Source organism: Lampetra fluviatilis, chromosome 1 (assembly GCF_964198595.1).
Source record: "Lampetra fluviatilis chromosome 1, kcLamFluv1.1, whole genome shotgun sequence".
Classification (NCBI taxonomy): domain Eukaryota; kingdom Metazoa; phylum Chordata; class Hyperoartia; order Petromyzontiformes; family Petromyzontidae; genus Lampetra; species Lampetra fluviatilis.
Genome location: NC_136275.1, coordinates 3,346,828 through 3,371,197, shown reverse-complemented (window position 1 = coordinate 3,371,197; position 24,370 = coordinate 3,346,828). Strand labels below are relative to the sequence as shown.

The 24,370-nt window shown below is 47.8% G+C and overlaps 1 protein-coding gene across 1 annotated transcript in view; it reads left to right on the top strand.

The window, feature by feature from the left end:
• Nucleotides 1–24,370, top strand: part of LOC144953166 (SCO-spondin-like) — a 187,033-nt gene that overhangs the window by 111,471 nt on the left and 51,192 nt on the right. Inside the window, exons 79-90 of the mRNA XM_078883760.1 lie at nt 1,196–1,413; nt 2,543–2,692; nt 5,309–5,472; nt 8,751–8,959; nt 10,741–10,961; nt 11,874–11,924; nt 12,778–12,945; nt 15,009–15,215; nt 15,840–16,007; nt 19,685–19,819; nt 20,802–21,048; nt 23,096–23,257. Of these exons, the coding sequence (XP_078739886.1) occupies nt 1,196–1,413; nt 2,543–2,692; nt 5,309–5,472; nt 8,751–8,959; nt 10,741–10,961; nt 11,874–11,924; nt 12,778–12,945; nt 15,009–15,215; nt 15,840–16,007; nt 19,685–19,819; nt 20,802–21,048; nt 23,096–23,257 (2,100 nt within the window). The remainder of the gene's footprint in view (nt 1–1,195; nt 1,414–2,542; nt 2,693–5,308; nt 5,473–8,750; nt 8,960–10,740; nt 10,962–11,873; nt 11,925–12,777; nt 12,946–15,008; nt 15,216–15,839; nt 16,008–19,684; nt 19,820–20,801; nt 21,049–23,095; nt 23,258–24,370) is intronic.

The following is a 24,370-nucleotide window of genomic DNA, read 5'->3' as shown; positions in this document are numbered from 1 at the left end:
AATTGCATAATCAAGATATCGCAAGAAACTGCTATTAATAAAAAAATGATTTAAAAGGTCACGTCTTAGAATTGCACACAGATGAGCTTGAGACAGAAATGAAGTGGCACATGTAGATTGTCACAAACGCGCACTTGCTAAAGATTTAATTATGTTGCCATTGTCAGATAATTCGCGTATGATGTATTGATTTTTACATCAACCATTTTTTTTCAGATTTTCTCACACAACCCATAATTTGATTCCGTCAATATTTCTAGCCATACACATTACTCAATTGATTTATTTTTTGTTGTGGAGTGTTTTTCATAAACGTACTTTCACAAATTATATTTGGCCCAAATTTATCGCGCGTCTGGTGGCTCACGCCCGTATTCGACCACTTTGGAGGTAGGGTTAGGCGATAGTACATGTTTAATAATGTGTGTTCGACACCCAGCCTGGTGTCCGCTACATGGCAGTACAGCCAGTACGGTCTGGCCGTATGAATATTTAAAAGTGTTATTCCTTTCAAGTGTCTGTTTTTTTTCTTTCTGAGTGATTGAGTTGCTCCCCACGTGCTATAGACTCTAAAAGAACGTGTTCAATTATCCCACTGCAGTGCTTTCCTGAATAAGTATTAATACTAAGGTGGCACTGTGTGTTTAATGATCTCAACTCACAATCAGATGTTTGTTTCAAATATCAGCCAGCGATCACGTTGTCTTCTTGGGGTCAATAAAATCATGACCACTCGATGGAGGTTAACAGCAGTCGCCAAATGCCGCGGGAATATGTAAATTCCACCGTTGTCAAATGAACACCACCTCTCCCTATCAGTGGTATTATCCTGCAGTACGAATGGTTACACGAAAGTTCGTTAATCGGCAGATCACATGTGGCGGGTACGTCGACATCTTCCAAGGTGTCTGGCGAGCGCGGAAGAGTAGGCCAAATATCTTCGAGAGGGCTTCTCTAGACCTCGCTCAAGTGGAGGCCGGTCTGCCAGCAGTGACTTAATAAAGACGTTCCAGGGCTGCACCTTTACCTTCTAAAACAACATTTTTCGTTTCCTCGATCGCTACGCTCCTCTGCCGTCGTTTTCACTTCTCCCGCGGGGTGCGCCCGCGCACCAGACCCGGGTAGGTTCCGTCACGCGCGCACGCGGTGCCCTCTGACCCCGTCGCGTTCTCCCGGTGTCCTCCCTTGGCGGCAGCACCTGCGAGAGCGGGCAGCTGTCGTGCACCGAGCTGGCGTGCCGCATCGACGGCGGCTGGGGCTCGTGGACGGGTTGGAGCGCGTGTCCTCGCTCCTGCGGGGACGGCGTGCAGCACCGCTACCGGCTGTGCGACAGCCCCGCCCCGCACGCCGGCGGCCGCGGCTGCGCCGGGCCTTCCCGGGAGGAGAAGGAGTGCCGCGCACGGAGCTGCGTCGGTAAGTTGCCGTTCACTTTCGGCGCGGCTCCCCGTTCCGGTGGGACGAGACGCGGGCGGCCAGCTGCCGCGTTATTCGCGCTCGCTCGAGGGTGACCCGGTCATTACGGTGGATTATCGCGTTGATTTTATTCCGCTGACCTTTTGAAGTGCGCGCGCGAGTGCGTTGACAAAATACGCACCCCCCGCCCCCTTTGGGAGCGGACAGGGTCTGGGTGACGCTTCGCTCAAGCATAGGAGAGATATGCCCAGATGGTGAAGTCCACTCCTCCCTGTCCTCTAGTGTAGCGCTTTAATCGAGGACTACGTCATCATGATGTGCGCCTATACTTCTCCTGAAGCGGAGCCTTAAGCCCCTTGCTCAGGGCATCCCTGTCACCGACTGCGATTTCTACAATGGAATAAAAATAGCAAGTGCTTTGGTACCGCCCTGCACGCATTGTACGGCTCCCAGTGACCGTGACCCGTGGAGCTGCTGTTCATCCGCACAATGTAAGAGTTGGTAAGTGTTGCCAAGTGTCACGTGTAGTCAATACAAACTGACACTGACACGTGTAAAACGGCTGAGAATGCGTGCGCTTGGGGGAGAGCTCATCGAGCTGTGCTTTATTTTGACCGGTTAAACGAAAACACCGTGCGATGCAACTGGTATTGGCCAAACACCCCAACGCTGAAAGAAACACTTGGAAGTTCCTCAATTGGGGTTACACATAGCGGCAGCAACATCGCCCACTACTGCAAAAAAAAAACGAACTTGGTAAGACCCTCCTGAAAAAGAAAAAAAGAGTCCATGGCTAATTACGGTGCCTTCTCCCTCCTCGATTTAAAGCTTTCGTGACTGCAGGTAAAGTCACGTAGAAGGGAAATAATAAAATAATAAAAATAAAACATAATAAAATAATTCTCACGACGTTTCGGCCACAACGCAAGCAGCCGTCCTCAGGTGAAGAACAGGTCTGTCGGGGAGAATTATTTTATAATGTTTTATTTTTATTATTTTATTATTTCCCTTCTACGTGACTTTACCGAAAGAACCACGAAGAAGATTCTCCCTCCTCGTTGCTGTCCGATCGACGTGCCCTGTCGTGCGCGCACTCACGTGGTTCCTCCGCGACGTCCCGTCGTTTCAGACTCGTGGCCCTGGTCAGAGTGGTCTCCCTGGGCCAACTGCAGCGTGGGGTGCGGCGGCGGGGAGCAGACCCGCCACCGGAGCTGCCTGCACCCCCCGTGCCCAGGCCTGGCAACGCACAGCAAGGCCTGCAACACCCACGTCTGCCAAGGTGGGGTGTGGGCTGCTCTCTCCATCGCTGCACACGAAGACAAACATTCCTCCGTGGAGCCTGAGCACCGATGAAGGCCGGCACGGCACACGGCAGGGTGGGCGGTCAGCACCATGCCCGTTGTCTCCCGAGTGGCTATGTTTACACACCGAGGCTGAGTTGACCTAGGGCAGCCCCAGGAACGGTTCCGATAATCGTCACTGGTGTTGGCCGTGAGTGGGATTTGAACTCGGGTCGCCTGGTGCGCTACCGTGCATTGCCAGGTGCAGGAGTAACACGAGAGGTAATATGAAGGTATTTACTTTGCAGGAAACGAGGCACACAGAGAAGCTGTATCGTTGTGTGCAAAGTCTCCGTATTGATATTGACCGCCTCTCTCTATAAATACATGCCCACGGTTTCCGTACAGCGTCTTGGAAGATGCGGTCAAATTTATCCGCTATAAAAAAAATTGACGCAGCGTTGTCATTGTATTGAGGTAGTGACTGACCGGGGTGGTAATTATCACTGTCGAAGGCTCTAGGCCAGTGGTGGAGATTCTTAGTTACTATGACGGGGACTAGTCGCCATAAAAAAACACCGATGACTTCTCACGAAGTGGAGCACCCCTCGCTACGCGGTGTTTCCTTTAACCCGGTACTTGCCTAAGGTTGTTGTGTCTATTAGTCAGACCGTCCTACGAGCTGCGGGATATCTGGACCACACGGGCATGCATATGTGCAAGCGTACATTGCGTGACGGGCAGATGCTGTAATCCAGCACTCTAGAGGCAGGGTTAGTAGGTGGCACAAACGGCAAACATCAGTGGCGTATTATACTACTGGGCATGTGTGAAAAACAGCTGAATAGCTCATCGGATTACTCTAGAATAAATAAAGATTTAGATTCTGATGTGCAGAATTGGTCCTGGAAGGCCTCCCATTCACCAACCCACACGAACAATAATGAATCGGCTATGGCCAATCAACTGCTGGATGAAGCCACCCCCCCCCCCCACCAATCTGCTTCCGTCTGGGGAGGTCTTCAACCCATTGAGCACCTACACAAATTTCGGTTTAAAGCTTTCGTGACTGCAGGGATTCATCTTCTTGGTTCTTTCGGTAAAGTCACGTAGAAGGGAAATAATAAAATAATAAAAATAAAACATAATAAAATAATTCTCACGGCGTTTCGGCCACAACGCAAGCAGCCGTCCTCAGGTGAACGGCTGCTTGCGTTGTGGCCGAAACGTCGTGAGAATTATTTTATTATGTTTTATTTTTATTATTTTATTATTTCCCACCTACCTAAAGTCGGCTTGGGGAGGCCCTTCATCTAATCGTGGACCGGCAAGAGGCTGTAACAAAATTAACTCGGGGAGAATGCACAGTTTCATTATATCAGCTAACGGCACGACACTGGCCTACTGCTCACAGCCTCATAAGCTCGTAAACGTGATGGCCATTGGTCAAAACGGCTACGCGGAGTTGCGCGTTAAGTTTTGTAAATTGTTGTTGGAATTAATGCTTCCCCCCCCCCCCCCCCCCTTATCGAGAACCATCGCACATCGGCCCGTTTGGCAAACAAAAGCCACTCTCCATAATCGACCCGGCTCATACACACACACACACACACTTCATATTGAACTCTGCTGCACTGCAGCTATAGACAAAAACACACGCACATTGCATTTGTAGTGTGCCAATAGCTGGAGAGTAACTACTTGGTGTCCTGCCAGGCTGGTTGAAAGCCATAGTGGCGGTTAGCGTGGCCATGTCCTGGGCTTCCTTGGCCTTCGCTTTGTCCTGTGGACGTGACACAAACTGTAGTGATTGAATCCTGAATACCAGGCCTTGAAAAAACGCGGACCCAGAAATTTTATGTGACTCGGCTCGAATGTGGCGTTGCTTTAATTTTGTGTGCTATGGTTAAGGGAAGGTTTTTTTAATTGTATTTGTATTACGTCAGCACGAGTGTAAGGCACATTACAGAGTTGAAGATGCTTTTTCATTTGCTGGAATAATTTCAAGCGGCATAGTTCACTGCCTGTGCTCTGTGAGTGACATAGAGAAAGGCCAGATTTGTTTTAGATGTGAATGTGTGCAATTACAAGTTAATGATTTTTTCTTTTCACAGCCTCGGAAGTAGGTTCTGCCGAATACCAAACGTGTTGAAGGAATGTGAGGCACTGCTGTCTCTTGAGGCTCAGCGCTAAACAAATCTGATGGCACCAAGCCCCTTTGTTTAGTTTTTTGGCAGCTTTTCTCCCATAAACAAAATCTATTGCATTGCTTTCCCTGGATATTATCCAAGGCAGAAATCAAAACAATATATAAAGGCTTCTTGAAGTTTCTCCGATGTAAAATGGCAACTACACAGCAAAGAAATTACGCTCACGGTGCAGAAAAATCGGACAGCGCTTCATCACGTATCACAGCAAACATGCTGCGCAAGCTCATTTAGACTTCACGAAGCACACAAACCGTGGTACCGATGTCACGCTGATTGTCGGCCAGGCTACGTGACCTGTGTTTTAAGGAAAACAGACTAAAACAGCTAAATCGTGAAACACTTGTCCTCACCAAAAAACTCTCTCCCCATTCCTGACGGCCATTTTTTTTGTCCTCGGGAGATCAGCCGGCTGTCCGGCCGACAAGCTGTTCCGGGAGTGCGTCCAGGACGAGGAATGTCCGTACACGTGCGCGCACGTGCGGGGCGAGGCGGAGTGCCGCGGAGAGACCTGCGAGGAGGGCTGCCACTGCCCCGTCGGCACCTGGCTCCACCAGGGCCGCTGTGTCCAGGTGGGGGACGCGTGCGTGCGAGCGAGCGAGCGTGCGAGCGAGCGAGAGAATGAGACTGTGAGAGAGCGAGCGAGAGTGCGGGAGAGCTCCCCCTCGTCACGGACGCGTGATGTGTTGTGACAGGTTTGGGCAGTTGATCTCAAACAAGTGGCACTGAAACTTAGCAGCCGGGTCAACTCGCAGTATTTCGAATGCTGTCAAACATAGTGAAAGAACAATCGGAAAGGTCATCAAGGACGCAATTTAAGAAAGGATCAAAGTCAGGATGACTCACTGTTAGGGTCGCGCCACCTCTCTCTGTTTTTCCCAGGGTCGATCTATTTTTTGCACCTCAGAGAAGTAGCAACCCTACTCAATGTACGTGAGCATCGCAGCCAATTACCCAATGGACCACTCAGTTCCTCCAATGCCCTGCGGTAGCCTCAGAAGTGCTTCATTAATCATATTAAAAATTCCATTTGCTAAAACTTTATGAGAAAGTGTTTCCATGTTGCTGCTGCTCCATGTTTCTCGAATATGCTTGGTCCTCAATCCGCAGCTTTCTTTTTTTCTCTCCCTTCACTCGTCCTTATTATTTCCCTATTAAAACCAAAAACACACCTGTACAAAACGCACCTGTACAAAACGCACCTGTACAAAACGCACCTGTACAGTTTTTTTTATAGGCGCCTCCTGCTCCCACATGTTTGCTCTGTCTTTTTCAATTCACATGTGTTTATGTCGCTGTTTTGCAAAAAAATATAGAACTTAGTTGCACCTACACTCGTTGGTTCTTTCGGTAAAGTCACGTAGGTATAAAATAAAATAGATCACAACGTTTCAGGCACAACACAAGCGTCCGTCATCAGGTGGGAAAGCATGGTCTGCTGCTGATGCAGACTGTTATTAAAGGTTTGAAATGGGTGTAGCCCAAGGGTCATAAGGAAGTGGCTGGGTCTTGTGATGTTAATGTGAGAAATTAGCATGTAATTGGGTACGGAAGTGACTATGTTAATGTTATAGATTAGCATGATGTTAATGCCCACGTGACTTTACCGAAAGGACCAAAGAGTATGGATTCCTGCAGTCACGAAAGCTTCAAATCAAGATTTACTTGCACCTGTACCTAACTTTTTCTTATTTTGCATTTGCTCTGTTTTCGATTTGCGCGTGTTTGGTTTACGGCCATTAAATACCTCGTGTGGAACTGTAGTCACACGCCACAGATCTCCCTTGTAAAATAGCCAAACAACTGGCTAAACGGTAAATATCTGTTTAACAAATTAATTAAATGATACAAATTTCACAATTCAATTTTCAGAACGTTTCGATTGCAACACAAGCAATCATCATCAGGTGTGAAACCACAGCAAGAAACATTTATTGCAAGAAAATGTTCTTGCTGTGGTTTCCTTGCAAGAAAATGTTCTTGCTGTGGGTTTCACACCTGATGATGATTGCTTGTGTTGCAATCGAAACGTCGTGAGAATTTTTTGTTATTATTTTGTAATTTTCCTTCTACGTGACTTTACCGAAAGAAACAAGAATATGAATCCCTGCATTCACGAAAGCTTTACATCAATTAATTAAACTTAAAATTTAATCATACACCCAGGGGTGCGAGATGTTAACTCCCTCACCTGGTATGCAGGAGGTCCTGGGTTAGATCCCGACCCTGACGCCTGTATATTTGGATTTTGAATGTTCTCCTCGTGGTCGCGTGGTTTTTTGTCTGGATCATCCGGTTTTTACCTCCAGATTTAAAAACATGCGTTTTAGAGTATTTGGCTGCTATATACAGTATGTTCCCGTGACGACAAGCCACTTCATTGAGCTATCATTTGTGGCCAGGTCGCTTCTGAAACAGAGCTATATAGTTCTAGATTTGAAGCTTTCGTGTCTGCAAGGATTCATACTGAGTTTTTTTTGGTAAAGTCACGTAAAAAAGTAAAATTAAAATGAATAAAAGTAATAATAGAAATAAAATAATAAATCACGACGTTTCGGAGGCAACACAAGTCTCCGTCATCAGGTGGGACCGTCACAGCCAGATTTACTGTACCAAGTGAGACAGAGAGAGACACACGCCTCACCTGATTCAGTAACTCTAGCTGTGACGGTCCCACCTGATGACGGAGACTTGTGTTGCCTCCGAAACGTCGTGATTTATTGTTTTATTTCTATTATTACTTTTATTAAGATAATTGGTTTTTTACCCTTCTATCTGGCAACAAAACTGACACCTTTTTACAAGGAGTCATGTTTGCATAGACCGCAATACCTGCAGTCATAATACAAACAAAAGAACATAACTCTGATAATGTGCACTGTCCTTAAAGTTGATTGATCCACACCCGAGACAGCTTTCCTTAGAAAAAAAGGTGTCAGTTTTGTTGCCAGATAGAAGGGTAAAGAACCAATTATCATATTTTTACTGGCAAATGAGGTTCCCATAGTGTAGATGCTTGCCCCGAGCTCTCATACTCTGATGGTGCATTGTCTTTGAGTTGTGCACCTTTTGGCGTCATCTGGTCCAACCCATGTGAGACTAGGCTCTAAGGAAAGCTGTCTCGGGTGTGGACCAATCAACTTCAAGGACAGTGCACATTATTAGAGTTATGTTCTTTTGTTTGCATTATGACTGCAGGTATTGCGGTCTACCAATTATCATATTTTTACTGGCAAATGAGGTTCCCATAGTGTAGATACTTTTATTAATTTTACTTTTATTTTTTTACCTACCTGACTTTACCGAAAACATCCTGAGAGCTATGTAGCTCAGTTGGCCCCTCAAACAGTAAGCGCAAAATACACGTGGTGATCAACATGACACATGCACCCTGCCTCCTGCTCGCTGGATTACAGGTGTGAGCCAAACTTGATTTGAAGCTTTCGTGACTGCAGGAATTACTCTTTGGTTCTTTCGGTAAAGTCATGTAGAAAGAAAATAAATTAAATAATAGAGTACGACGTTTTGATTGCAACACGAGCAACCGTCATCAGGTCAAACTACATTTGAGAGAGAGAGACAAAACACAGACACGGAGACACACAGACAGACACACAAGCAGAGAGAGACAACACAGACACACAACATAGACACACAGAGACCCAATGCCTCTGTGTCGAGGCCTTAAATAGAGAGAGAGGGGGGAGTGGGCAGAGAGAGAGAGGTGGGTCTGCTAGGTGTGAGCCGCCGTGTCTTGAGCCACCGTGTCAGGTGTGAGCCACCGTGTCTTTTGATGGTGGAGTGTGACTGGAAGCACAAGGCAACACGCGCGGTGTCTGTGCCCCCCCAGGAGTGCCCCTGCGTGCTGGATGAAGCCACTGCAGTCCTGCTGTGGGAACAGTCGGCCCTCTCGGCCGCTGAGAAGGCGGCGGATCAGGGGGCGGAAGTTGGAGGGAGGGCCCCGTTCAATCTCACGGCGCTGCGGGATGACGGCACGGCCGTCTTCCTGGGGCAGGAGATCCCGTCGGGAAGTTCCATCACTCACGAGTGCAGCAATTGGTAGGTGGAAGGCTGATTTCATTTTGAAGACCTTTAAGGTGTTTTACTGCACAGGGCCTTAGTGCTAGGTCTCTGCTACCGATGCTGTTGCTCCTGGAGAAATACTGCAACTATGAATAATTATTATAATAATTATTATAATCACGTTCACACCGTTACCTTTGCCAAATGACAACTCCAACGGGTCTAACACTATGCATTGTATAGACCCCCTACATATTTTCTATAGCTATCACAATTCACCCGCCTGCGATTTGATGCATTGTCGCGGTTAATCACCGCAATTTGATTCACAAACCTACGCGCACATTTAAAAATTAAAAACACAATGAATAATTTTTCGTGAGCTTAAGAATGGGTATCTCTCAACAAATTAATGCATTGTCCTACCCCTACTATTCACACTATGATCGTGCAAATTAAGCCAGGTAATGCTGTGAAAACATTGCACGGATGTAAAATTAATACGTGCAAAAGCGGTGGTGAGGTTACATTTTAATTTTGTTTATTCCAGGATAAGAAACCATCGCAGCTGTAAGTAATGTTAGACCAACTTGCCGCGGTTATCAGATTAAGAGTCAGTGCCGCTTTACGGACTGCTCCTGTAATTCGTGAGCACACCTGGTGCCTCTCCTTCTCTGGTGTCCCCAGAGCAGCCGATGAATAATATAATGTATGCCTCGAACCTGCCGCTGTGCTTAAAATAAAAGCTTCAGTGTTCTCGCTGGCGAGCCTCATAAACGACTGCAAAAATAAACACGCGTCTGCACATCCCAAGGCAAACGCCGGAGCGTTTGCCCGTTCAGCCGAGTGATGATGGGGTGAGGCCTCCGTTGAAGCAGTGGATAAATCATAATTTATTATTAATGCCGCGTCTCCCATGCGGTAGGTCTTGAGTCAGAACAAAGGGGTGCTTGAGATAACCACGAGGTAAGGAAGCGATTGCAGCACCAAATACAATGTTCAAAAACAGAGCAGTACGGCCAGCTGGCGTGCACAACAAAATAAGAAAACAAAATTGAAAAGTCTAAATGTATTTGACTCATGGCTGACGACGATGCTGATTTATGTATGTATTGCTTTTATGCAATGGCCCACCAGGGAATATTCTTTTAAGTAAATGTTCACGCTTACCACATGACGCTGTGATCGTGCAAACGAAGGCAGGGGATGCTGTGAAAACATTCCAAGTAATTTACATTGACGGGTACAGAGCAATCGTTCATCATCATTATCATCAGCTATGACCAATCCACTGCTGGATGAAGGCCTTCCCAAACCCTTGCCACCTTTAACAGTTCTTCAACGTAACAATCCACGTAGTCCCGTCATGCGCGTCGATTTCATCACTCCTTCTCCACGGCGGTCATCATCTCGGACAATTTCCCTTATTTGGCTGCCACTCCATGAAGTTCTAGTGAGATATTTTTACGTATTACTAATCATCTGTAGATTTAACACTGTCCAAAGTCAGCATTTTCTCTTCCTTTATCCCTTCTTTACCGAGGATTTTCAGCCCCCACACCTCCGATTAGCATAGTTGACTACGTACAGTGCAAAGCTTTTTCACATACACGAACTCAGGACAACCATTATCACACCTCAGACTTGTGAGAGGTGGCAGCAGCTCAGGGGAGGCCTTCCACCAGCAGCGCATTTACCACGACTCACAATGACGATGACGACGACGACGACGTTAACCTACACCTGCGACGGTATAACGTAGCATTCACCCATTAACACCGTCGCTAACCGCCACGCGCCACTCCCACGCCCGCAAGCACGTGCGCGCACGGCAAGCTGCGCTGCGCCGCGCGTCCGTGCCCCGTGGACGGGCGGCTATCAGCGTGGAGCGGCTGGGAGCGGTGCTCGCGCACCTGCGGGGGCCTGGGCCGCATGACGCGCACGCGCACCTGCAGCGAGCCCGCGCCGCGACACGGCGGCCGGCCGTGCACGGGCCCCACCATGGACATCAAGTACTGCCACACGCCCGACTGCCGCGGTGAGTGAGCAAGCGGCGACGGTCCGTTCCCCGTCGGAGCGCCGGTTCGACCGGAGTAGGCGGCACGTGCTTTGGTTGCCACGGCCGTGGAGAGAGAGAGAGGCACGCTGGAGGCGGTGTGCTCGGGTGCGGGAATGCTTGAAGGGTCGCTGACCCCTGGAAAGACCAGGCTGAGAGCGAGGCCTGGCCACGTCGTGGTGTGGGCAGCTCAGGGCAATCGCGTAAGTTTAGCCTCTCGTTGGACAAGTATGGGACGTCGCTCGTCCCATCTCCATTGGCTGTGATGTGCCACAGGTGGAAATTCCATTTTCCTATGATGGGAGTCTGAATTTTAGAAATAGGATGACCACTTATGATGTCCTACAAAGTAGCACTATCTTCTTGGTTCTTTCGGTAAAGTCACGTAGAAGGGAAGTAATAAAATAATAAAAATAAAAATAATTATTTTATTACGTTTTATTATGTTTTATTTGTATTATTTTATTACTTCCCTTCTACGTGACTTTACCGAAAGAACCAAGAAGATGAATCTCTGCAGTCACGAAAGCTTTAAATCGAAATTTAAAGTAGCACTACATTTTCTTGATCCATTGATGCTTGAGTCCCACCATAATTTCATTGAACACAATGCCATTAAGTTTGGTTTTGCAGTTAAATTGACTGCGGACAAGCTGTAAGGGCTAACGCTTTGGATGCAATGTTATCAAGACGTTGCTTGGCCCAAAAGTAGTTCCATCACATGATGTTACGTGCCATTCATTTTAAGGGTGTTCTTCAGAGAAGTTTGCTTACTAGCATGATTAAGATTGCACAGTTCGTTGTAAAAAGGAAATATTCTCTTACATTCTAAAAATAGTTTTTTTCCCGAAAGCTTTACACTCTAAATTTGCAATGACATTTCTCTCTTTCCAGCTGCATACACAACCCCCAGCCCGGCAAATGTCACCATCGCACCCATGCCAGGTAACCTTTTTCTTGCACCATCCTCTGTGGCAGCCGTTCCATCGGGTGATATAATTTCTGTAATGTACACGGCAACTCAATTAAGTTTCATCCCTATGGCTGTGCGATAAACGAAGGACACCAGGTTAGTGTGGGGGTGGTGAATATCAAGAAATGAATAACATCAGGACTCTTAATTGCATGATTTAATGCATAGGCACATGTTGGAGAAGGGCTGAAATGTCCCATATATATTTTTAATTTATCTTCAAACCAGGATTATTGATGAATGTTTTGGGGTTTTTTCGTACATAGGAACTATATACTATACATACAGGAACTATATGCGAAGAGATAATTTCGGACAGCGGGCAACAGAAACAACTATGGGTTAAGACAAAGATTAAGGTCACTTATACTGGGGAAATGGAGAAGAGGAACAGGTGGAACGTTCGACAGTGCAGATGACCAAGTATGGTGAGTTTCAGACAGCGAGAGCAGACAAAGAGAAGGAGCGACAGCCCGAGGTTGGTAGGTGGTGGCAGTGCTGTGTGTGCGCGTGTGTGTGGTAGCGTAGCGGTTACCACACTGCTCTACGAACCCGGCGATTCCTGATCACGGCCAACACCAGTGACGATTATGTAAACTGGTCCTGGGTCTCCCCTAGGTCGACTCAGCCTCAAATTACTACCTGGTGCGGCGTGAACATCGCCACTATGGAGACAAAGGCGGCCGGACGCGATGCCGGCCGGCCACCCACCCTCCCCCCCTCCCTCGTGTGCCGTGCCGGCCTTCATAGGTGCGCGCCAACAGCACTTGCCCCGACAGTCTGTGAAGCCAATACGGCGGATTCTTTGTCTTTGCGTGCGCTCAGCGGACACGGAGGGCTTCGGCAGCTGGACGCCGTGGTCGCCGTGCTCGCGCACGTGCAGTGACCCCGAGCTGCCCGCCCTGAAGACGCGCGTGCGCTTCTGTGCGCCCAGAGCCACGTGCCGCGGCGAGTCTTACCAGGAGCACGTGTGCAACCTGCCCCAGTGTGACGGTGAGACCACCCTCCCCAGGCCTGCCGGCCATAGATAGGCCATGCGATTGTCTGAGATGAGCACCTTCCAAATTCTCGTTTGCGTGAGATTCTATGAAAAATGTGTTTTTTTCAACAATTGTTTTTCTGGACTCTGTCGGTGTCATATTCTGAGACGAAGTACGTGCGCGCGCGCGTAACGCGCGTACACACTCGCTCCCAGCGCGAGGCTGACTCGTTACATCTCTACGGAGGATCGCTCCGTTGAACAAAATAGTTCCGCGGTTTGGTTTGCAAGTGCAAGTTTGCGTTTGAATGGAAGCTGGTTCGTAAGTGGGGGTGTTCGTAAGTCGAGGGCTGACTGTAACCATTGAGATGTCTCGCAGGGAATATTGTCACCCTTTGTGTTAGAGAATAGCTCACGAAAGCAGATTTCACAGAGCTACGCTCTGAGCTCTGTATGAAGTGATCGATGGTTTATACAGCAGCGGGCTGCATTCTTCCACTGAGATTTAATGTTTGTCGCATGATAGTCGAGCTAAGTTGTTTTAAATCTCGGAAGGAATTTAGAAACATGTATTGCTGAATCAACATTTAATGAGTTTCGTTTTTTTGATGCAGTCATTGGTGACCGAGCTGAAAGCGCGAGCTCACTGCAACTTGAGAACCCGGTTTAAACCTTGCCTACGATTCGAATTCACATTCTCAGCAGTCCGGCTCAGTGCTCCAATCTCTGCACCAACCAGCCACTTCACGATTTAGAAACATGCGTTCAGATCATTTAGATTATTTTGCTGCTATACATTTCCACGTGTTGAGCCACTTGGTTGAGCTATCGTTTGTGGCCAGGTCGCTTCTGAAAAAGGAGCTAATAGCTCAGTGGGCTTTACCTGGTAAAATAAAATATTTAGACTTAAAACTTTCGTGACTGCAGGAATTCATATTCTGGGTTCTTTCGGTAAAGTCACGTGGATAGAAAACAAAAATCTAAATTAAAGCAAATGCTTTTAATTTTGATTTATTCTAATTTTTGTTTTCTATCTACGTGACTTCACCGAAAGAACGAAGAATATAAAATCAAATAGTTTGGTTTTATTTGTATATTTGTATATTTTTGTATATTTTGTATATTTGTTTACCTTCCCTGTACTGTACACTATCATGTTTTTGTACTGTACTCTAACGTTCTGACCCGCCCCCACTGGGCATCTGTGAAAAAGAGCTTTACAGCTCATCGGATTCCTCCAGTATAAATAAATATCCAGATTCTAAAACCGAAACTACTAAACTATTTATATTTTGCCAGGTAAGGCCCACTGAGCTCTACAGCTCTTTTTTAAAATCCTTTATATTAAGTTCACTTGCTTGCTTGCTTACGACCGTGCAAATCTTTCGGTCGTTTTTTAACCCACTTCCCGTGATCCAATCGAGCTGACATTTTGCACACAGACTCGGTGTGCGTGACAATTTATTTTTGTGAAAAAAAAATTCCTAAATTTTACACTTTTTAGGAATTTTTTAAAATATTTAATTACCAATTTCTTAATGGTGGCAGGCAATCATCTGACCCATAGGTGGCAGCCATCTCAAGCCAGAGGACGAGAGGACTCTAGCCGCCACGCATATAAAGGATTTATAGTGAAATTTTTTTTTTACGGGTTAATTTTCAGAAGCGACTTGGCCACAAATGATAGCTCAACGAAGTGGCTTATAACCACGTGGACATTTACAGCAGCCAAATCCTCTAAACGCGCGCGCTATTAAATATGGAGGGAAAAAAAACGGAGGACCCGGAGAAAAATCCACGCGACCACAGGGAGAACATGCACACTCCAAATATACAGAAGGCGTCAGAGTCGGGATCGAATCCACGACCTCCTCCATACCAGTCCGTTAGGGATGCTCCGTCAGTCGAGGTTTTTAGGGCTCGTCTGAAAACACATTTATTTTCTCTTCATCTGTGTGGCGTTATTTTCCTCTTGGTTTTAACATTAAGGCTTTTTACTGGGATCGTATTGTCAGGCGCTCTTGAGGCGAGAGAGGTAACGGTCTTTCTCCACGTGCCCCCCCCCTCCACCCGCAAGCCCCGGTGTCGTGCGAGGACGGCGACTGCAGCGTGGACTGCTCGTGGAACGCGTGGACGGCGTGGAGCACGTGTTCGCGGCCGTGCGGCGTCGGGCAGCAGCAGCGCATGCGCACGTACAACCCCCCGCTGGGAAACGGTTCCTGGTGCCCGGACATCATCGCCGGCAACTGGGAAGTTCGCTTCTGCAACACGGACGTCTGCAAGGGTGAGGCGGAGCCGGCGCACGCGTCGTGAAGGAGGCCGCCCCCCCACCCCCCCACCATGTGTACCCACCACATTGGATGACTCCACCAATTTCTTCTTTCTACTTTGATTCAAACGGCAGTGGGTCGTCCTTCAGACGGGCCGCTCTCTCTGAGCACCAACGGCTTCAAGGGTGCCCACACTCAGATAAGCACGGGGACACATTGACTTTGTTTTTTACTTGGTTTAGAATGGCGAGCCTATGACTGCATCACCCTGATTGCACTTGATCTTGTAAGATCCCAGGTGCTAAGCAGAGTTGAGCCCGGATGGTGACCACCATGTCTGCCGGGGCATTACGTGCTGCTGTGGGCCTTTGTGCTCCATGGCTGTAATTACTTTGGCTGTAATTCTATGATCTCGCAACTATGCTGCTAGCCTTCAACCAGCACTGACCAGAATGATAAAGTATGGTCAAACGACCCTCACGACCCACGGCGACGCGGCGAGGGCCTTGCTCAGCAGTCGACTGACGAAACCTCTCCCGATGTAAATCAAAGACGTCGGACAGGAACACAGACAACAGGGGACCTCTAAAGCTCAAGCGGCTTCACTCGCCTGTTGACCTTTCACCCCTGGCGCACAGTGGACGGCGGATGGAGCTCCTGGAGCCCTTGGGCCCCGTGCGACCGAGCTTGCGGGGGAGGCCGCTCCTTGCGCGTGAGGGCCTGCACCAACCCCCCGCGGAAGAACGGCGGGCAGCCCTGCCCAGGGGACAAGTACCAAGTGACCGTCTGCAACACCCAGCCTTGCGGTGCGCTGTCCGTCCGTTGGATGCCCGCTTGCTTGCGGCGATTGATTTGCTGTGGTTCCTGCGTAGGGTGCAAGCGTCTCGGATTAGAGGGAGTGGAATGGCCCATTGAAAGCGTTACCCGTCCAACGGCGATGATGGTTGGAGTCCGCTTGGTGTGGGTATTGTTGAGAGGCCATTTAGTGACATCTAAGCATGGAAATTGTCACACATAGGCTCGGTATATTGCAAACAATAGTAATGTGGGGGTTTCCTTCATCCCTATGCTCATATCTTTGGAAACGATATCTCTTATTTTAATTCCATCCTTCGCAACTTTCCCACCTGAACCTCAAATCTAGGCTCCTCAGACATTTAGATTCGCATACGCACGCCTTGAATCCTAAAAAAACTCACTCCGATACTCCGTTCTTAGGTATTTGAAGTTTCATTTTTGTTCTATTTTGTGCAACAATGTTGTATAATCTTTGCGTTCAGTCATTTTGAGCGCTGTCAGGCCTGTAAAATGTTCACCTAAATCCCCACCTCACCCACACTCATGGCACACCCACTGAAGGACAAGTTCGCTTTCTCCCCCCAAACCACTTCCCGCCCCCCAAGCAACCACACGACACAACACGGCGACACCGAAAAGAGACAAAGAGCCCCCGTGTAGCCTGCAACAGACTTTTGTGGCAAGTGCTGTTAGCGAGCACCTACGAAGGCCAGGACTGGCGCACGGAGGGGTGGGTGGCCAACACCACGCCCGGCCGCCTTCATCTCCCCAGTGGTCGTGTTTGAGACTGAGTAGACGTAGGGGGAGGCCCAGGACCGGTTCAGATAGTCGCCACTGGTGTTGGCCTTGAGCGCAACACTAACCACTACACTACCGCTCCCCACAACGATTCCTCACGACAACACTCGCACCCATCCAACAGAACGATGAGACCACACGGCACACCATTTTGTCAGATTCCTGCACTTTCTATTTGGTGGTGGTGACACGGGGCATGCTCGCGTATGTTCTTGTCGATGTGGTGCGGCGCGTTATACGTATTCACGTGAGAGAGGCATTTTCACGCAGATTGATATACGCAGAATGCATCATGTCGGGAACTCGGACGTGGCATGCAGTCACTTCCTGTATATACTCAGAGCAATGGAGTCACCTCCGAAGCTTTTGTGTGTTGAGCTCAGTTCTGTAATGAGGCCGACCACATTAAAGTCTGTAAAGTTACCAGACGGACTCGGTTATACATTATGTAATGTTGCAGTGGTTTTGTCGGTCATTATAATATGTAGACAAGCAAGGCGGCTGCCTAGACGGCTAAGGAAAGTTTTCCCACTACCTTTAGGATCATGGATAAGTTACTTTGAATCTTAATTTTGGAGCTTTCGTGACTGCAGGAATTATTCTTTGGTTCTTTCGGTTAAGTCACGTCTAAAGATAAAATAATGAATTAAAATAATAGCAAATTACGACGTTTCGATTGCAACACAAGCAATCATCATCAGGCATAAAAGAAATAGCAACAAAAATCTAACTAGAAAACTATAGACAGACATACAAGCAGACAGACATCACAAGGACACACAGAGAGAGGACACATATCGGCACAAAGAGAGGGGTCGTTTCTGTGACGGTCCCTTAAATATAGAGAGGGGGGGCAGGGACGGAGAGAGGGAGGGGGCAGAGAAAATTAGCATATCAATGAGTGGACGGCAATTATTTAATTTATTATTTTATCTTTAGACGTGACTTAACCGAAAGAACCAAAGAATAAGTTACTTTTGGTTTGGCTGTAGGAGCCTTTGACATTTACACTGAATCGTGAGATTTCTAAACATTGTCTGGTGTGACTTGGACTATATTTGCAGCAAGCAACCCACAGTTCATTATGTCAGACATTTATTTTTACTTGTTAAAATATTTCACTTAGGTAAATCCCGTGAGACAGAACATCTTATAAGCAAGGAGTTTCCAGGATGTCAACTGACACGCATTGAACAAGTAAAAACACACTTATAAACATTTTTAATCTGTAACGTAAATGACAGCGGTTGTGAAAATATTGCCTTTGTTCATTGAAGTACAATTGCAAGTCGTCTTTAGTCGTGTCATAATCATTATTATTCACCTGCTCGTGCTGTCACACATGCTCGCGTCTCAGCGCAAGCACGCAAGCGCGCAAGCGCTGGCTTTGTTTTCTTTTGCTCTGCACGTCTCGTGCTAATTGCTTCCCGCGCAGAGCGCAAAACGCTGTGTGTCGCGAGACGCTGTAACGCCGTTATGCAACCGGCAAATTCTCCCATTTTTTAGGAAATTCTTAAATCGTGACTCTTGTCAAAACTGCACGAAATAACCATTGGCATTAGTGTGCATCGCGACTATAAGTCGAGGGCTTCCATTCGACATAAGCCTCACGTTTGTAGATAATGTGTGGACAGAGCACATTGGAGTGCCGCCGGTGGCGAGATGTTATCTCCCTCGCCAGGTATGCAGGAGGTCGTGGATTCGATCCAGACCCTAACGCCTGTATATTTGGGGTTTGCATGTTCTCCCCGTGGTCGCGTAGATTTCTCTCAGGGTCCTCCCGTTTTTCCGTCCACATTTAGAAACATGCTTGTTAAGTATTTGGCTGCTGTAGATTTCCACGTGATAAGCCACTTCGTTGAGATATCATTTGTGGCCAGGCCGCTTCTGAAAAAGACACTATATAGCTCAATGGGCCTTACCTGGTAAAAAAAAAAACTAAATTGGAATAGTTTTTTTTTGTTTGGAATACACAGATATGAGTGTAAGTTGCAGCAAACAATATTCAAAGGCAGTGCAGTAAAATCTATTTTTCTAGTCCTGCATATCCTCCCACCTTCACGAACCAACACTGACCAGCATGCTGAAGTAAGATCAAATCATCACTCATGGCACACAACGCATGGAGGAGACCCTCGTCAAATCAGGCTGCACATGTGTAAGTAATTGTGAAAATATATACACACATACATTGCCCAATAAAGCATCCTTAAAAAGGTCAATATTCCCTAAAAATGTGGCATCGATGAACATTTTTCTTTTTCGCATCCAGTGAATTTGGATTGACGTCATCAACAGCTCATCTATGATAGAAATAGAATGAGGGAGCAACTATATATATGTAGTAAAACCTTGGATTGCGAGTAACTTGGTCTGCGAGTGTTTTGCAAGACGAGCAAAATTTTAATATAAATATTAATTTTGATAAACGAGCGAGGTCTTGCAATACGAGTAGTACGCGTATACACTTTGTCTGCCGAGCGTCACGTGATCACAACTGATATACGAGTGCTTTGATATACGAGTACTTTGGATTACAAGCACGTTTCCGGGACGATTTATGCTCGCAATCCAAGGTTTTACTGTACATCTTTTTTCATGAATAGCTTACCTGTATCGCTCAAGGAAATGCCTGGAAATGAACCCAAACTCCCTTGAAAACGCGCCACGGGTTTAATATTCCGTTGGGGATTTTTTTGGGTGATTTGGTGTGCCATCTCAAGAGCTTGTCGATGACAAAAAAATAGACGGAGGTTTCTTCTCATTGTGCTCCGTGGAGCCCAGCAAGCCTCTGTAAGCGACGGCCGGAGGAGGGAGGCGGCGGGCAAACGATGAGAATTTGGCAGAGGCCCGATGCGCGCGTTTTACTCTTGCTGTACCGGTGCAGATGGCGAGGGCTGCCCTCCCGAGATGCTTCTCAGCGACTGTGGCAACCGCTGCCCGCGCAGCTGCGCCGACCTGCAGCAGGGCTTCGCCTGCGTGGAACCGGAACGCTGCCAACCGGGCTGCAGCTGCCCCGACGGTATCGGTTAAAGTTTTATTTGACGGCACTGGAGCGGTCACCGCCGTGCGCTTTTCCAACACACCACCCCCTCCCCCCCGCCCCCCCCGCCCCCCCCCCCCGGCAGAACGTCTTGAGATCGCCGTGCGATTCCACGGGAGTTTAAATACGTGGATTCCGTTGTTCATGCTTTTAAAGGAATGGATGTGACCTTCTGCCTAAACAATGCGGGAGTATTTTTCAAACATCGATCGATTCATTACCGCAATGTCCTGTACCCTTTAGCAGCTGTTGCAAATGCGGCTTGTTGAGCCGCACATTTCATTTAACGTCCGACTTGCATTCCATAGCGCTGCTTTTCAGCATAAAACATTTACGTGTGCGTGCTCTCTGCCTTGCGTCGTATCCCATAGTGTAGATGCTTGCCCCGAGCTCTCATACTCTGATGGTGCATTGTCTTTGAGTTGTGCGCCTTTTGGCGTCATCTGGTCCAACCCATGTGAGACTAGGCTCTAAGGAAAGCTGTCTCGGGTGTGGACCAATCAACTTCAAGGACAGTGCACATTATCAGAGTTATGTTCTTTTGTTTGTATTATGACTGCAGGTATTGCGGTCTATGCAAACATGACTCCTTGTAAAAAGTTGTCGGTTTTGTTGCCAGATAGAAGGGTAAAAAACCAATTATGACATTGACCTTGTCCAATGTGAAAACGGTTCAGTAGAGTTCAGCAACGCTGCAGGTCAAAATCCATATTGCTGGCGGGTTGGTGGTGGGATCATTGACGAGGAAATGGTTCGTCACTGTTGTCGAGAAGCTGCATGGGTGGAACCGCAGCCATCGGTATGGAAACCTCCGATTTGCACGGTTGGCTACGTACGGTACGAAAGAAGTTCGACATACATACATACGAGTGGCACGCGTAGATCCACCTCACCGCAGCAGGCGTCACGACAAAAGGGCGAGCAAGCACGCACGTGCTTTTGCGCGCGTCTGCGCGTGCAGGGCTCCTGGAGCAGGACGGGCGCTGCGTGTCCACGTGGCAGTGCGAGTGCACCGACATGAGCGGCCAGGCCTGGGCGCCGGGCTCCTCGCGGCCGTCGCCGTCCGGCTGCGCCGACTGCACGTGCTCGCACGGCCGCATCGAGTGCGCCGAGAAGCCGTGCGCGGACGGCAGCTGCGCGTGGAGCGTCTGGTCGGCCTGGTCCTCCTGCAGCGCATCCTGCGACAGCGGAACGCGCACGCGGTTCAGGTCGGTGGGGGTCACCGCGGCTTCGTTTTTACCGCGACGGTCCGACGGGATTTCGCCAAGCGCGATGGCCGACGTTTAACAAACGTTTAACAAAGTTTGTGGACGAGACACCGGGCCTGGTGGCGCCGTGCGTGTGTTGCGGTGCTTTGGAGCAAAGAGTTTCCAGGATGTCAACTGACACGTATCGGCTTGTCTCGCAGAGGTCCTGTCGTGTGTGAGACACCGACACGCTCGGGGTCGTTTCATGCCCCGTAGATGGGAGTAGGACAACTATGTTACCAAATTGTTCGTGGAAATGTTTGTTGCTTCATGCCCTTGTGTTTGTGGGATTGCTCTGCGTGCTGCAGTAATGCCCCATGCCTAGCATGCTCAATATACTCAGCGTTGTAAATACTCAAGATAAATCTTGACTTAACGCTTTCGTGACTGCAGGAATTCATATTCTTTGGTTCTTTCGGTAAAGTCAATACGTGACTTTACCGAAAGAACCAAAGAATATACTCAAGATACTCAATCAACACTTAGGAGGACTATCCTGAGAAAGGCCGATAAAGCGAATGCCACTCGGTTGAAATTCAATGCTGATTGTCCAATGGAGAGACGGGGGCCCCTCCATAGGAATGTGTAATTTCCACCACTGGCCAAGCACCACCAAAGGAGATGAACCCCACCCAAAGCTTATTCGAGCACCAAGACACTTTAATATTATTCGTAGACAATGTACATCACAATCTGTTTCTCGAAAATTCACGTGAAATGAGCTGCTATGATATGAATGCAGTAACCTACAGATACCATTAGAAGCTGCCCTCGTTGTTAACGTCTTTTGTGGTGGCTCCATTACCTTTGTAATGCAGATTTGAGTCTGCAGAGAAATGTCGTGGATTAAGAAATTAACTTTGCCATCTGCCTGCTTCTGTAGCAGTCTGGTTTAGGAACAATGCAGGGGGGTTTTGAGTTGCAGGATGGAATTCATCTTTGCATCAAATGGTTATTGTGCACCGTGTATCGGTGCTTTTATCACAAAAAATAACAAAACAGATTGAGATGTTAGCCTTTAGATCAAACTCAAGCACAAAAGAAAGAGTTTACTGTGATTGATTTTCGGTCCAACTGAAATTTCACATGCGCCATAAATTCCCTATCACGTATGCAATGACCGTTCGAGATAAGGAGAGATATTTAAAAACAATAACAAAACATACCTTTGCTCGGACACAGACTCCGATCAAGGTGCCCAAACCACGATTGGAAGGTCGCGAGTTCAGAGCTCGAGGGGGTCTCGGCCCACTGATCCTCGGTTCCAAACTTTTCATTCTGCGGGGAGTGAACGGCACTCACCGTGAATCGAGATTGCCCCTTGCCGTCGCAACGGTGTAGTTTCCATCCACTACCTCAGAAATTGCCAGCGGTGGAGGAGCACCGTCCAACGTTCACCTGAGCGCACTTTGACTCCGTGTCCGCATTCGTCTGGTGCTTCCGATGTCACGGGAACACGCTCATCGGTCGCTTGCCTAGACTGCTGATGTGGAAATAGAATGGCCCTCTGCTTATTCTCCTCTGCTGCCCAGATTGGAACTCCCTTCCCCCCTCCCCCCACGTGCTATTCCACTCCCTGCCTCCATATTAAGTGCAGCCTCAAGAACTTCCTGTAATATTCCCTCTCCCAATGACTCACCGCCTCTCTCTGTATGAAATATATATGTCTTATGTTTGTGTACAGCATCTTGAGATCTGGGTCACATTTAGACACTGTGTTAAATCAAATTGTATTGTAGAGGGCAACGTCTTTACAATACAATAAATCCGCCCTAAACAATTAACCGCCCACTCCCAGTGCCTCATTTGTTCATGGTGTAACTTGTAATTTTTTACAGCAGTTCGCATATCCGACCGTTATCACATATCTGCCTGTAGTTCAGTCCCCGGTGAGTCGGATGCAACATTGAAGCGGATAGTCATTGCACTTGCATTGCTCGTGACACACTCGTGTGTGTGTGTGTGTGTGTTTTTGTGTGTGTGTTCCCATTGCGTTTCCACACAACAGATCGTCCATTACCTCGGGCTCTGAGGGAGCGAGCTCCACCTGCCAGGGTGAAAGGTCACAGGTGAAGCCGTGCGACCTGGGCTCCTGCCCTCCTCTCTGTCGCCACGGCAACTGGGAGCGTTACCTGGGCGACGTCTGGCTGGAGGGGGAGTGCGAGCAGTGGTCAGTTTCCCCGTCGGGTCACGGGGCTGGGTTCACTCGCACGCACGCTCTGTCTTCTCCAGGAGTAACTCCTCTCTGTGTGTGTGTGTGTGGGGCCTCCGCTTCCGTTGCTTCTCATGAGACCAAGCAGTGCCAGTAAACCACTGTCATTACATGGTCACTCATTAAACTGTAGTATGCAACCTCATTACATATGTGTATCTCGATTTGAAGCTTTCGTGACTGCAGGGATTCATCTTCTTGGTTCTTTCGGTAAAGTCACGTAGAAGGGAAGTAATAAAATAATAAAAATAAAACATAATAAAATAATTCTCACGACGTTTCGGCCACAACGCAAGCAGCCGTCCTGACAGACCTGTTCTTCACCTGAGGACGGCTGCTTGCGTTGTGGCCGAAACGTCGTGAGAATTATTTTATTATGTTTTATTTTTATTATTTTATTACTTCCCTTCTACGTGACTTTACCGAAAGAACCAAGAAGATATGTATATCTGTTATAGACCTTCTTGCCTTTGCATGCTAAATGAATCCTTCCCCATGCTGTGTGTGCTTTGAGGGTATTTTGACAATCTTTCTGTGTTGGTCAGTGTGAGTTGGTGAAGGTGGCAAGTATTGACGTTGGAGTATAGTGAAGTATAACAATGGATTTTGCAGCGCCGCTCTCTGCTGCCCACACCGTTCCTCCCCCGCAGCAGCCTATAACAACCTGTTATGCACTGCGGTCACCCATCCCAGCATGATCCAGGCTCAGGCCCGCTTAGCTGCTGATCTACGACGAGATCGGGCGCGTCCATGATGATTACTCATAGGCGAACTTTAAATCATCGGCGCTTAACTTTATATACTGATAATCAATAGTGTATGCACGGCTAGCAGTAAATAAGTGCTGAACTCTTTAATTATGTGAATAACTTTTGAAAAATACGTGGTTCCATAACGCATACCTGGCATGTTTAGATATTGCTTAGGTTCCATCAATCAACTGTTTGAGTTAATTCGCAGCTTTGAGAAACATGGGGAGATAGATGGATTCTCAGAGTTGCATTCTGAGACAAACAGACAGAGAAACGTGTGGATTGGAGAACACACACACACACACACAGACAGATTGAT